The sequence below is a fragment of the Manis pentadactyla genome, chromosome X, assembly GCF_030020395.1.
Source record: "Manis pentadactyla isolate mManPen7 chromosome X, mManPen7.hap1, whole genome shotgun sequence".
Taxonomy (NCBI): Eukaryota; Metazoa; Chordata; class Mammalia; order Pholidota; family Manidae; genus Manis; species Manis pentadactyla.
In genome coordinates this window covers 60771249-60785031 of record NC_080038.1, presented here as the reverse complement: position 1 = coordinate 60785031, position 13783 = coordinate 60771249, and the positions used below count along the sequence as shown (strand labels likewise).

The 13783-nt window shown below is 56.1% G+C and overlaps 1 protein-coding gene across 3 annotated transcripts; it reads right to left on the bottom strand.

Moving 5' to 3' along the window:
- Nucleotides 1-419: 419 nt before the first annotated feature.
- Nucleotides 420-13291, bottom strand: EFNB1 (ephrin B1). 3 transcript variants are annotated; one of them, XM_036932440.2, is made up of 5 exons: nucleotides 12382-13291; nucleotides 3624-3901; nucleotides 2731-2823; nucleotides 2419-2547; nucleotides 420-2259 (listed from the first exon to the last, which is right to left on the bottom strand). In XM_036932440.2, the coding sequence occupies exons 1-5, from the start codon at nucleotides 12507-12509 to the stop codon at nucleotides 1847-1849; spliced, it is 1041 nt and encodes a 346-aa protein (XP_036788335.1). In that variant the 5' UTR covers nucleotides 12510-13291; the 3' UTR covers nucleotides 420-1846. The 3 variants fall into 3 exon arrangements, with proteins under 3 accessions (XP_036788335.1, XP_057351318.1, XP_057351319.1); XM_057495335.1 differs by lacking the exon at nucleotides 12382-13291 and adding an exon at nucleotides 11940-12145; XM_057495336.1 differs by lacking the exon at nucleotides 12382-13291 and adding an exon at nucleotides 11909-12113.
- Nucleotides 13292-13783: the final 492 nt, after the last annotated feature.

Below are 13783 nucleotides of genomic sequence, written 5' to 3'. Positions count from 1 at the left end.
CAGACACACCCAGGCCCCCCTGGGGACCACCCCCTCCTCCATCAAGTCTCTCTAGCTGAGCCTAATGCCATACTGGGCAAATGCGCATGGCCTATGCCACAGAGGTGACAGGATAGACACGGGACAATGGTCACAGTTTCCAGCACAAGAGGCCAGAGAAATGTGGGGAGAAGGGAGAGCAGGAGGGCCATGGGATACTTGAAACATCTTGCTCCATGAGGGCAGACACCCTCTTTCCATACTTGCTCACATCACCAGTGGTTTGTGCACAGGGAGTCTCTTTCTCTCTCACTCACACACATACTCACTCATACACCACACTTCATTCCCAACATCATGACACCATTTTACACCCATTTCTCCATGTGGTTGATTTTTTTTTTAGTTCTTATTTTTTTCTAAGAAAAAAGCAACAAGAAAATAATTCAGAGTTTATACAAAACATCTTTACATTATTTTTTTCCAAAAAAGACTAGTATTTACACAAATGGCAACAGAAACAAAAACAAAACACCCTTCCGACTGCCACCTGGAAGGGGCTGGCTGTTCTGCTCCCTCTCCCACCAGGCACTGGGGTGGGCAGCTGGCCAGGAGGCAGTGTGGAGGTGGATGGTGTAAGGCCCAGCTCCTTCCATAGCCACTCTGGGTGCACTGACAAGGCGCACTCAAGTGGCAGTCTGTTAGCAGCCGTGCTGGCAAGGAGCTGGGGTCAAAGTGCACGGCATGCTGGTCCAGCCCTGGGCAGCCTCTTCCTCTTTCCAGGCCCCATCCCAAGACTGGGGGCCAGCAGGAGCTGGGTCGGGAGGACACCCACTGATGCTAGAGCCCAGAAAAGGAGTAGGTCACCTGGTCTTATACCCACTTAGGTGTCTGGGCCTGTTTTCCCACCCGGCCAAAAGATGCCAAAGGTGAGGGGAGAACGGGTGGGGGGTGAGCAGGGGACTCCCAGCTCTGCAGGGCAAATAGCCACCTGGGCAACCTCACCTCCCTCCACCCCCCATGAGGTCATCTGCCTGAAGCAGTTCTCCTGTTCCCCAGGCAACAGCCAATTAAGACATTAATTACCATGAGAGTAAGGGAGGCAGGAGATGCCCAAGAATCCCACAGGGAAGGGATTTTTTTTTCTTTTTTTTTTGGTGGAAGGGTGGCAGCCACCACCCCATTGCCAAGATCAGCTTTGTGGAAAGAAGGTCAGGAGGGGAGGCTGACATACCTTGATGAGTGGCACTCTCACCTTCTCTCATGGGCAAGAACAGCCCTAGCCTACCCCCTCACCACCTCCCACCCCCAATATACCACAGAGTTTATAAAAGAAATGCCATCCTATGCTTCCCGGCTAGTTACATCTTGTCCCAGGCCCCTTGTATTGGGCTGGGCCAGGCTCAGAAAACCTGGGGAGGGGCTGCCTTTTACCCTTTTCAATTTTTCTTCAAAAAACAGATGAAACTGAGTTGTCAGCTAAAAAATGAACATAAAAACATTAAAAACAGTGATGATAGTGGACAAGCAGTCCTGGGAAGGGGGAAGGGAGTGACGGGGCAGGGCCAGGGGGGCATCTCCCTGCCTGCTGTCCATCAGTGTCCATCCCTGCCCTCCAAGAAGGGGTGACCCTGCAGAGCCCAGAGGCCTGGCCAGAGGGGGAAGGCACAAGAGCATGGGGGCTGGGGACACAAGCACCCCCCTCTGAAGCCCAGGGGTCAGAGCAAAAGGGGGATTATAAAAGCCAAGAAACTACAAAACTAAATACAAAGGTGGGCACAGCTGGCGGGGGGGGGGGCGGGGGGGGAAAAAGGAGAGGTGCGGTCCCAGCCGACTGTCCCTTGGGGCCCAAGGCTGTGCTGAGCTCTCAGACCTTGTAGTAGATGTTTGCTGGGCTCTGGGGTGGCATCTCCTGGACGATGTAGACAGGATGCCCGTAGTCTCCACTCACCTTCTCATAGTGGGGGCAGTAGTTGTTTTCTGTAGTCCGTAAGGGGATGATGATGTCGCTGGGCTCGGTGCCCGCTGTGCCACTGCCACCCTTAGGACTGGCCAGGGTACTGAGCGAGAGGGCAGGCGCCCGCTGCTGCGTGTGCTTTCGGTGCCGCTTGCGCAGCTTCAGCAGCAGAACCGTCAGGAAGATGATGATGAGCAGGAAGATAACGCAGCCAGCGCCAACGGCAGCAAACAATGCCACCTTGGAATTGAAGAAGCTGTCAGGGTCCCCACTGCCGCCTCCACTTGCACCTGGGCCACTTTTCTCTTCCTGGTTCACAGTCTCTGAGGAAGGGGAAGCGAAGGGAGGAATGGTCAGCCAGGAGTCCTAGGGACACATGGCTTATCTCAAGCTGGGCCCTCTCCTGCCTTTCTTCAGAGGCAGGGCCTGAAAGGGCCGCCAAGCAATGGCTTCTGCCTGCTGGGAGATGTCTATACACTCACCATGCTTGCCGTCAGAATCGCCCAGGGAGCCCCGAGCACCAGGGGCCTGTGTGGCCATCTTGACAGTGTTGTCTGCCTCCTTGCTGGGCCGGCTGGTGGTTAGCTGCTCAGGCGTCACAGCATTAGGGTCTGCGGGTGGGGAAAGGGCACGTAAGGGAGATGGACCTGGCAGCCTCAATCACATAGCATGGGCTGAGAACCGCCTGTGTGTGCTAGCCCCCAGATACTTGAATCCTACTGTCTCCTCCCCACCTCCCAACAGACCCACACTCATTTAGGGACATCTGGGGAGCCCTCAGACTGGGCACTCACCTTGCCCAACCTTCATAATGATCTTCATGGTGCGTGTGCGGCACACGCCTCCCTCCCGGTTCTCCAGTCCCTCCAGGCTCCCGTTGGATGTAGCTGCAACAAGAGGCCAGAGAAGTCAGGGGGAGAGAAAGGTCTGTCCATATTACCCAGTAGCCCTAGTGCTGCCTAAGCCCATAAGGACAGAACTGGGAGTCAGGGCGTGGCAAACAGCTCCCACCTATCTATTAACTTTTCTACTTCTTTCCCTCCCACTAGAAACAAAGTAGCTGGTCCAGTCCAGTCCCTGGCCAGGAACTTGCCCCCTCCAAGGGTGCTGCTCCTCTATCCTAACCAGACTTTGGCCCTTCTTTCTCAGTGGACACTAAGGTGCAGCTTCTCACTGGGCAATGCTGCTCACAGGCAAAGCACATTACAACTGGCATCAAGGAGGCTTCTACTCAGACTGGAAGGAATCCTGGATTAGGGGTCAGGAGAACTGGGTTGGAGTCCCAATCCTACCCCTAACTCCCTGTTTGGCCTAGGGCAAGAAGCCCCTTCACTTCCTGAGGCTGCAGTTTCCCATGAGGAGAAAGGCTGAACAGTTGGCTGATCCCAAAAGGCTCTGTCAACTCTGCCATTCCAAGGATTAGATTTTAGGTGGGCAAAGAGACAGGTGACAGTGCACCAGGCATTGAAGTCATCTATGACCAACTCCTAGAGCTCAGGTGAGCTGGCAGCAGGCCCCATGGTGAATGTTGGGCCAGAATTGTAAGGCCACGTTGGCAGGAGAGCATGTCAGTCTTCCCAGGTAACCAGATCAGGCAAGACCTTAACTGCAGGCAGTCCCATTGCACTACTTAGAAGCTCCCACTACCACAGGAGAGGAGAGAGCCACATGATGGACAGGGACTCACAGGTAATGTAGTAATCATGGTGCTTCTTAAACTCCAGGCCCATGTAGTTAGGGCTGAACTCCTGAAACTTGATAGTGAAGCGTATTTCCTGCTCCGGCCTATTGCAGGTGACCAGCACGTTGGGGTCGAGTACAGTGCTGCAGGCAGCTGCCTGCTCAGGCCGCACCAGGTACAACTTGTAGTACTCGTAGGGCCGCCCTGCTTCTGCTCGGGGGCAGATGATGTCCAGCTTGTCTCCAATCTTTGGATAGATCACCAGGCCCTTCCCACTCAGGAACCTGCCCAGAAGGGAAGATATGGTCAGCCTCTGGGCTGGGGGTCCCAGGCCATCCCCAGCACCAGGGGAGCAGACAGCGAGGGCCAGGCTGGGCCTACTGGGTGGAGATAGCACAAATAGGCACTCTGTCCTTCCTCTATCCTCAGGCTGGGGGTGGAGAGTGAGAACCACACTGCCAGCAGGGTGTGGAAGGGGTGGCCCATGGGCTAGGTTGCCAGGCTTTGACTGCTTGGCAGGGTGGGGCCCTGCCTAGCTGGGGGAGCCCTTTGTCCTAATGCGGCATTTCCGCAGGGGGCTGACTAGTCAATGGGCTGGGTATTAAGGTGGCAGCCCTGTTCTCCTCCTACCCCCATCACACACTCCTTCACAGCCACGGCTACCACCTCCCCTGTGCACATGTGCACACATGCACACACATACACATGCACAACAAGCCCACACATGCCTTAGCCACCACCCCCACAACTCCCAGCCAAACAACGGCTAGGGGAGCTCAACTTGTCTGGGACCCATGCCTTCTTCCCCATCCTTGCTAATCTTGGGCATGATGGGGAGATAGGTATAGACATCACCTGGGAACAAGAGGTAATGGGCACAGTCTCTGGCCAGGTGTGGCTCCACACAGCTCTCATTTCTTCCCAGGGACCATCCCACCTCCATATCATAACAGCCTTATCCCCACACTTGACCATTTCTCTTAAGAAGAGAGAGAGAGAGAAGGAGCCCAAGCAGGGACAACAGATCATATGAGCTAAGGCCACAGGAACATGGCTCTTCTGTGTTCTAATCCCCCCACCTCCAGACTGCCTCTGCTCCAGATCCTCAGAGGAGATGGACATAATCCTTTCTGAGCTGGGTTCATCTTCTAATCCAGAAGGCCAGGCACTAGGGAATATCAGGGCTTGGAGAGCAGCTGCCCAGGGCCATCCATTCAGATCACTCTGTCCTTGCCTACATGTACAGTAAGAAAGTGGTGTTCTCTTGGCCATTTCTGAGCCTGGGCAGGCTAGAGGTGGGAGCAAGGCAGTACCATGTAGGACAAAGAAGGCAGACTCTGGAATCAGAAAGATGTGGCCCTTAGCCACTCTTCAACCTTGGATGAGCTACCTGAGTTGCAATCTCCTCACTCATAAACTGGGCATGTAAGAGCCTTACCCCCCTGGGGCTGTGGAGTAGAAATAGCACAGCACATGTAGGGCACCTAACACACAGTAGGCACTCAATATGTTTGATTCCTGCTTAGAAATAATCTTGTCTACTAAGAAGCAGGAGGCTACATCTTAACATCAAGTACCTATGAGCCCAGTTTTGTTTCTTCAATGGTGTGAGGAAGGGACAGGAAAAGAAGATACAGCCCCATTCTCAAGGACTTTACTTTCTGGGGTGGGTCTGAAAAGTAAATGGTCACACTCTAGCAATATGTATGAGAGAGTGGTTCAGACAGTAAGGGCTGGAGGTAGGGAGAGGAAGAAGACAGCTCATCTGACAGAGTGGTCAGAGATGGCTCCACAGAAAGAGTGGAATGAAAGTGGGTCCTGAGTGAGGAATAAGAAGTCAACACACAGCAAGAATGGACAGTGGTGGCTGGGACACAAAACCCAGGCCAGTTTGGCCCAGTGATTGGCAGAGAGGAGCAGATGAGATGGAAAAGCTCAGTGGGAGCCAGCTTGAAAGGCTTCATATTTCACAACAGTTGTGCAATGTGGGCTTCATCCCACTGGGGACAGACCTAGCAGGAAGGACAACAAAGAGCTGAAGGCAGTGCTTCAAAAGGATGAAGCTGACTATGGAAGAGTGTGCTTCCACTTCCTGAGGGCCCATTCCTCAGCAGGCATGACAAGGCACGAGGGCTGACTGTAAGCCCCGTGTCCTCACCCAAGGGAGGAAATTGATACCCAAGAAGGCAAGTAGGGGAACTATCAAGTAGATGAAGTAGATGAAGAAAGGAAGTTCTTCCTCCATGTTAAGTAAGGCTCCCACAAGCTGGTATCTGCCATCTTGCTGTGCAGAAGGGTAAAAGCCACAGCGAGAAGGTCTCCCCCTTGGTACCTAACTTTACCACACTCCAGAGGGCCAGAAAGGAAACAGGCATGGGATGGGGGCCTGTACAAACATTTGACAGGGAATGCCACCACCCCATTTACCACAAAAAGCTAAAAGGTTTCAACAAAGCCTCTATAATTCCCAAGGCCACTTTCACTTTCCAGTCCTCAAACTGGTTCCATCCAGACATCAGGATTAGACAACTTCTAACATCTTATAGCCAGAAGGAACCTTCAAGACCCACTGAGTCCAGGCTCATCACGTGACAGAATGAGTGATCAGATGAACGGTGCTATTGAACAGAGGGGCTCAAAGCCAATGCAAGGAGCCTAAACACCCAGGATATTAACCCCTAGGGGTCTAAGGGCATGTAAAACATGGGCTGAATCCTTGTATAGCTGCACCTTAGCAAGACCCTCCCTGGAGGTAACAGCAGGTACACAGAGGGCATACAAAGGGGTACAGGCCAGCTCACCCTTCTAACCACATGGCCTTAGCCTCCTCACCAGGGAGTCTTATCTGTCCTGAGCACCATTTGTCATCGCCACTTCGGCTCTGGAGCCCTGGACTTCGAATAGGGGGGCTCCCACTACTTGTTCAACCTAGGGACACTGAGGAAATGGATGTCTATAGTGGGTGGGGGAGGGGGAAGAGGAAAGGACTGCTGCCCCCAACACCCCTCAGACTCTCTTCAACCTCAGTGAATGGCTTCATAAATATTCATCAGTTCATTTGCATAGCAGCTGGCAGAGGGAAGCTCACCTTCCCCCAAAGTGCTGAAGGGAAAGGAGCCTGACCAGACCTGCCTTCCCTGCCCCAGATGCCCCTTTAAGGTGTCTTCTGAGCGTCCTCCCCACTGCTGACAAAGCTGTTTCTTGGCCTGTGAGAAGCCCAAGAAAGTGGTAAAGGGCCACAGGGGTGGACACATAGCCAGCGAGAGTGAAGCCTGAAGTCAGGTACAGCGCTAGTCCTCTGGTACAGTGGGGACCCTGTAGTTTGCTCCTCCTACATGCCAAGTTAGGAGTAGGGGCAGGAGAGGAGAAGGAAGAGAATGTCCCCAAGTTAAACTCTTTAACCCCCACTTTTCAAACACTACTACTCCCCCCATTAGCAAGCCAAGCTTTCCTGCCTGGGGCCACCCCCAGAAAAAGCCCTTTTCTGGAAAATAAGGGGATTGACATGGCCCAGCAGGAAGCCTGAAGCAGGTCACCATGGTAACCCCTGAGGCCTTCCCTCCTTAGTTTTGATAGCCCTGGGACCCCAGGGAGCCACCCCAGGGAGTAAAAGGACTAGGAGGAGGCAGCCAGAGCATTTGGGCTCCTGTCTTGTGGCCTGACTTCCCCCTCCCCCACCCTAGCCCACATCTCTTCCTCAGCCTTCCTACTGAGCTTAGAAGTACTGCCATGGCTGCTATAAAAGAATCCTGGGATAGGAGAAGCCTGAAGGCTCTGAGCAGTGGCCTCCAAAGCCCTGGACTGGTCACAGGCCACCTCCCCCTTGCTTTTGTCCAGCTGAGCCCCTCTCCACCCACACACATACAATCTACAGCAGGGAGAGCTTGTTACAGCTATGGGGGTCATGACCAGAAAACTGCCCATGTTCAACCAGGTCTACACTTCCTTCCCTCTCACACTTCCCTCTGGATCTGGGAACCTGTGGTCAGAGGGTGGCTGAAGGGAGGTCCTGGGCCATGCCAGTCCAAGCCTGGTAGACGATTCTAGCCACAGCCTTGACTTGTGACCCCAGCACTGCTACACCTGCACACCCAGAGGGTCAGGACCAGTGGAGGCCAGACCCCAACCTAGAACTCAAGTCTGTCTCATCCCAGCAAGGGTGGGGAGCCCCCAAATTAAAGGCTCCTCTTTTACTCCCCCAGCTCCACCCAGCCCCCAAGGCGGCAGGAACAGGCCTGGCGTGTCCCAGCAGTGCCCGCCCAGGCGTGGGTGGGCAGGAACAGCATCTGGGTACTGGCACACACACAGCACTGTCAGAAGCAGGGATGCCAGAAGAGTCCTAGAGGAAGTCACCTTCCCCACTTACACTGAACTATGTCCTTCCAGCTACTCCTCTAGCCAATGCTAGCATCCACTGAGGGCTTAATATCCCCTTCCTCTGCTGGCTGCTTTCTGTGGGGTCCCTGAGAGGAAGTGAGATGCCTGGCCCAGAGAGGAACCAAAGCTGTTTGGAGCTCAGGAGGGACAGTGCCAGGCAGTGAGTTGGCTGTCTTTGGCTCATGGCACCTGAGCAGGCTACCCTCAGAGGAAGGCCTGGCAAAGACAGATGAGAGAGCCAGAACACTGTTCATCCCACATAGGCGGGGCCTGAGTTACAAGGACAGATGCATGCACACCTGTGAGGTGATGGGGGGACCCAGGGGCAGGCAGCCAGCACCTCTTCCTAAACCCCACCTTGAATTCCCATCTCTCCTGGATTCCAAGGCAGCAGGATGGCGTGGAAAGAATGGCACATAGCACAGCTCTACCTTCTACAAGCTGACTGACTTTAGACAAGTCACTTGCCTTTTCTGGGCCTCCTCATCTGGAAAACCAGGTCGATCCCTACTTCCCAGGGCTATCAGGATACGCAATGAGCTCACGTATGGGGATGCTTTGTAAATAGCAATGTTAGCATGTCCAGCACAGTACCATTTAGAAATAACAAGCTGAAGGAGCTTATACCCCTTCCTGGCTGCTAGCACTCCCACCCAAAACAACTAGCATGAAGGAGGAACTGCTAGGGTGCACAGGGTAAGGAACCCAGAATGTGGCTGGTAAGCATCCCCCAACCTCAGCCCCACTAATAATCACAGGGTGGACCCTCCCCCAAACGTGATGTTCCCATGGCAACCAGCAGCCTCCCGGCTGGCCTACCCTTTCCATGGTCCCAACCTCAGAAAATAGTGATGTGCTGTAGTACCCAGGCCTGCCCATCCCCATCCACCCCAGCTGGTGAAGCAGAGGAGAATCTGAGGGGAGAAAGGGAACCCTCAGCTCCTCCCCTTCCCCAGCCTCACAGGCATTCCTTGCCCTGGCCTGGCTGCCTGTTGTGGGAGTGGGGAGGGAGGGGAACAGGGAACTTTAGGAGCTGCTGGGCACCCATCCCTCTCAGGCCCCCACCTGTGGCCAATCAGCCACAGCACAGAAGATGTCAGGTCCCCAGCCACCCCGGAAAGAGGCCCCCTGAGCTGGCCTCCCCAGGACTGTGAGCTGGAACAGCTGTGAGTAGCCTGGGGCCAACACTTTGGCTTATAGCAGGCAAGCCTGGGTTGGGGTCTACAGCTGCCCCTACCCATGCTGGATGCAGTCAAGGGTCCTGGAAGCCAAGCTGAATTCCCGCACCCCCCTGCCTTGTAGGGAAGGTGTAATGTGATCTCAGGCACATTCCCACTCCCTAGAGGTGGGGGAACCTGAGTGGGGGCAGAAAGGGGTCAGAACAGACTGAGAGACTGAACTGCAGCAGCTGGACTTGGCTGAAGACTCAAGTGTGAGGCTTGCCGGCTGCCCAAAGCTCTCAGGGGAAGAGGCTGGGGGAGGGGGCAGCCCTGGGACCTTCCATCACAGCCCCCAACCCACCCAAGCACTCACAACATACTCTGGCTTCTCCCAAACTATAGTGGGACCAAACCCACCTCCCCACCCTGCACTCACTGGGAAAATCTGATCAGAGGGGCCAAGGAGGCAGAAGCTCTTGCCACCCAGGGATTACAACCCTGGAAGTTCTCAGCACCAACTGGGCAAAGAGGCTGGGATTCTTGGGCTGGCCTTTCCAGCTCCCATCTCCCAGGCTGTGCTGGGGCTGTGTGCACCCTGGAACCTGGAAACATACCTCCAACCACACCACTTCTTTATTTTGATATTTTTTCCCAAGGAGGAAACAATTAAGCTGGGTTTATAAGCATTGGGAGATTTTGTTGAGGCGGTGGGGGGGAGTGCCTGCCAGCTCCAGACAAGGCTAAAGAGAGAGACCAAAAGCCAGGAAGAAGGGAGGGAAGAGAAAAGGAGCCTGTGAGGGAGAGCATGGGCATGTGCAAGAAACAAAAGGACTTGAGAAAAAGAGGCAGATAGTGCCTAAGTGAGAGGGAGTGTGAGAAAGGGAGAGCAGGGGAGCCTAGCTGGAGAGAGGTGAGTGTAGCTCCCAGAGGGTGTGAGAGGGTGAACAACAGGGACCCGAGAGGAAGAACTCTGGCAGGAGGCAGAGAAGGAGAGACAGACAGAGCAGTTTATTTCGAAGGCTGTGGCAGCCTGACGGTTGGGTGCGCTGGCAGAGGCAGCCCCCAGAGCTTGAGTGGAGCTGAAGGCAGAGCCTCCATCCTGTCCTACCCTACCCCTAAGCCCCCAGCTAACACACACATTAAGGAGGCTGCATTCCTGACACCTCAGCAGGGATGGAACTTGGGGTGGGGGTGGGGTGCAGGGACACTAGTATCAGTCCTCCACCGTTGCCAGGATTTGCTCAATTATAGGAAAGAATTTGTGCAGATCCTACCAAGTCCTGAGCCACCCCCCAGCCGCCTGCCCTCAGTTTGAAGTGGCTTGTGGGGGTCGGGGCGGAGGAGCAGACTTTAAAAACCTGTAAACCGGTCCAGAGCACTAAAGGCCGAAACACAAAAGGGGGGAAGCTCAGAGAGATCTGGTTTCTCCCAGCTTCCTCCACCCCAACTCTGCAGGAGGGCTCTTTTCCAGCTATGGAGCTGCGTGCTATCTCTGGTTAGAGACCTGACAGAGCAATTAGGTCACTCCCATGAGCCCCTATCATGGGCTACCCCAGGCGGATTTCAGCTCTCCTAGCTCAAGACAGCATTTCCAGCCTCCACCCGTACAGGGAGGAACTGGGTTCCTCACAACCTTTCCCCCTGGGCTCAGTAGCCCAGGGGCCCCCAGACCATTTTGAGCCCCTCCTGTTAAGCGTCCTGTGCCCAGATTGGCTTCTGGGTAGGAGAGAAATTCTTACCAATTCCTTCCCTTGTACTGAGGCAGAGCCCTCTACCCTGCCCCTGGTTTAGCCATCCCACAGACCAGTAAATAGGACCTCCCTTAACCCAAGGAGAAAAGAACTAAAGAGGCTGCCTTCTCCCACTCCAGGACTGGGAGATGCACTGTCCTTGGAACCGAAGAGGCCAAGGCAGGCAGGAGCGGGGGAAGGTAGCGGGGAGCCCAAGAGAGTGGACAGGAAGAGATTCCAGATACAGGAACTGGAGGGTACAGACAGGGCAGGCCAAGGCAACCCCCTCCCCAATTCCCCATTAAGTGAGGGTGTCTGCATACTGCCGGGACCTCCAGAAAACAGGAAGGAAGAGAAATTTTGACCCCCGGTTCCAACCCAAGTTCCAGATACCATAAGAAGAAGATCCAGATGTCATCATACAATCCCAGTTACTCCCCACGAACAGCCCCAAAAAACACTGAACCACCGCCCTGAAAAGTGCGTGTGTTGTTTGGGGGCGGGGCAGGGGGGATTGTGAAGGGGAAGGGGAAGGAAGAAAAGAAAGGATCTCCTCTACATAGCTGCTTCCCCAGCCCCTTGGGGAAAGCTAAGCACAGCTCCCCAGTCTTAGAGACATAGGGTGGGAGGCCAACGGGTCGCCTGGGCAGGAATCCTCCACTCTCCACCCATCTCCCTCATTGGCTTGGCCGCCACTCTACGCCGGGGCTGGCCCTCCAAGCTCTGCCACCGGCTCCACTGGACCCCCGACGGGCTCTGGACCGAACCCTCTTTCCCCCCAATGCACACGCACAAACCCCTCTTCCATTCCGCCCCTCTCCACCCGCCGCCTTTGTGAGCCTAGGAGCAGCGCCCGCCCTTCCATGGCCAGGCAGGGAGAAAGGGCGGGGAGGGGGTGGGTGCTAGAAAAGACGGCAAAGCGAAAAGCTAGGGAGGCAAACAGCGAAGAAAGAGAGATGAACATGGGAGAACCCCGAATGGGGGAATACAGGCGCTGCCACCCGCCGCAAGCGCAGGGTCTCACGTGGTGGTCCCTTCACAGTTAAACGAAGAACCTATGTTCTGGCCTCGTCCCCCGTCCAGGTGAAGCTCGCCCCCGCCAGCGGCTCTCGGCGAAAACCGCCACGTTCCCAGGGGCCCCAGAGGGGGCTGTGTTCTCTCCCTGGCCCGCTCTCGGGTGCGCTCTCGAGGGCCCAGACTCCCCGCTTCCATCTCGACTTGCTACCATCTCGGCCGGCGCTACCATCTCGACTTGATCGGGACAGGCAGAGGACAGGGCCGGGAATTCGAAGGGTTACAACTCAGCCAAGTGCCCCCACCCAACTCCGCCGCACCCTGCCCCGCCCGTCCGCAGGAAAACACACTGGAAAAAGCCAGAGACAAAATGGGGCGCTACTCCTCCTCTGAATACCTCCCCAAAAGCATTCAAGGACGCATGGCCTCACCCCAAAGGAGTGCCTCCTATCTCCAGGAACCAAAGCAGGTTAAGTTACTCACTTGGGGTTGAGAGAGCTCCAAGACACGGGCTCCAGGTTCTTGGCCAGCGGCGTGGCGAGCCGGCACAGCGCCAGCACGACCATCGCCACAAGCCACTTGCCGAGCCAACGCTGCCCAGGCCGGGTCATCTTCCTGGGGGCAGGTTGCACTTTGGGTTCTCCTGCCGCCTCCTCAGCAAAGCTGGCCTCTCCTTCTACAGCCGCGCTGTGCTCCGAGCCGTTTAGGCGCCCATCGTCCGCGGCCGCCGGCCTTTAAGTACTCTCCTCCTGCTGGCTTCGGTGTCGCTCTTCTCCGCCCGGCCGGCCAGGAAGACTCACTGGGCAGCCGCCCCCAAACCGACCATGGGCTGCCGCCTCCGAGCGCTCGCTCCACTGGCCTCTCCGCCGCACGAGGCGCGACGGGGGCTCTGCGCCCCCGGGTGATCCCGGCCGATTCCGCTACGTTCCCAGAGACTGTTCGGGACTGCGCGCCCCCTCCCCGACCGGGTCTCCCCACTGAGGACTCGGTTGCTGCCCCGACGCCGCGACTGTCCTGGGTTTGGCGCCCCTCGGACGAAGTAGGAGTCTCTTCACAACACGAGCTCGGTCCAGAGGCTCCCGTCTGGGTCGCCCTGGCACGGGCGCTGTTCCTCCAGGCCACACTGGGACTCTGGGCCGTGAGCCCCCCAACAGCTTCTACTTCAGCGCGGGCCCCGTTCAATGTACTCAGAAGAGCTGGGAGACGCGGCTGAGCGAGCCAGTCCCATCAGTTCCCACCTCTGAAGCCTCAGCCGGGTAGCCCGGCAGCCGCGTCGCCAAGTCCTAGCTCCCGAGGGTCTGCGGCCAGTGCGATGCCCATACACCTCACCTCCCACTGCTGTCCAGAGAGCAGAGACTCCCCTCCGCGTCCGCTGAGCTGTGTACTCCCCTGCTCAGGCGAACACAGGGCCAACCCTACTCCTCTTAGCCAATAGCAAGCTCCGTCACGGGGTCCTTGCCCCGCACCACGCCCCGAGAACAGGAAGGGGGCGTGGTTTCAGGGAGCTCTTAAGGACGTCGCGCATTCGATGGTACCAATCTGAGTGTGCGGCTGGTGCGGTTAGGGTTGGGTCCCGCCAGTCCTATTCCCAGAGCGCTCCTCCCGTGGAAAGTTGGCGCTCCTCTAGTGCTGTCGGTGTTCTTTCATCCCGGCGCGCCTGGTCAGTACTCCGACCCACTGACCTGGGCAAGAGGGCAAGACAGGCTGTCACAAATGTCCCGGGAAAGTACTTCCATTCTCTTTTTGCAAACACGAGCCCTGAAGTCCTCGGTGGCCACCTCTGTGGCAAGGATAGCCTGTTGGCTCAGAGTCCATCTCACTAAGAGCTCCGGGGGGCTTTCTTCCTTCTGCCCTTGCAGTGTATTGTCCGGGACATGGACCCGGA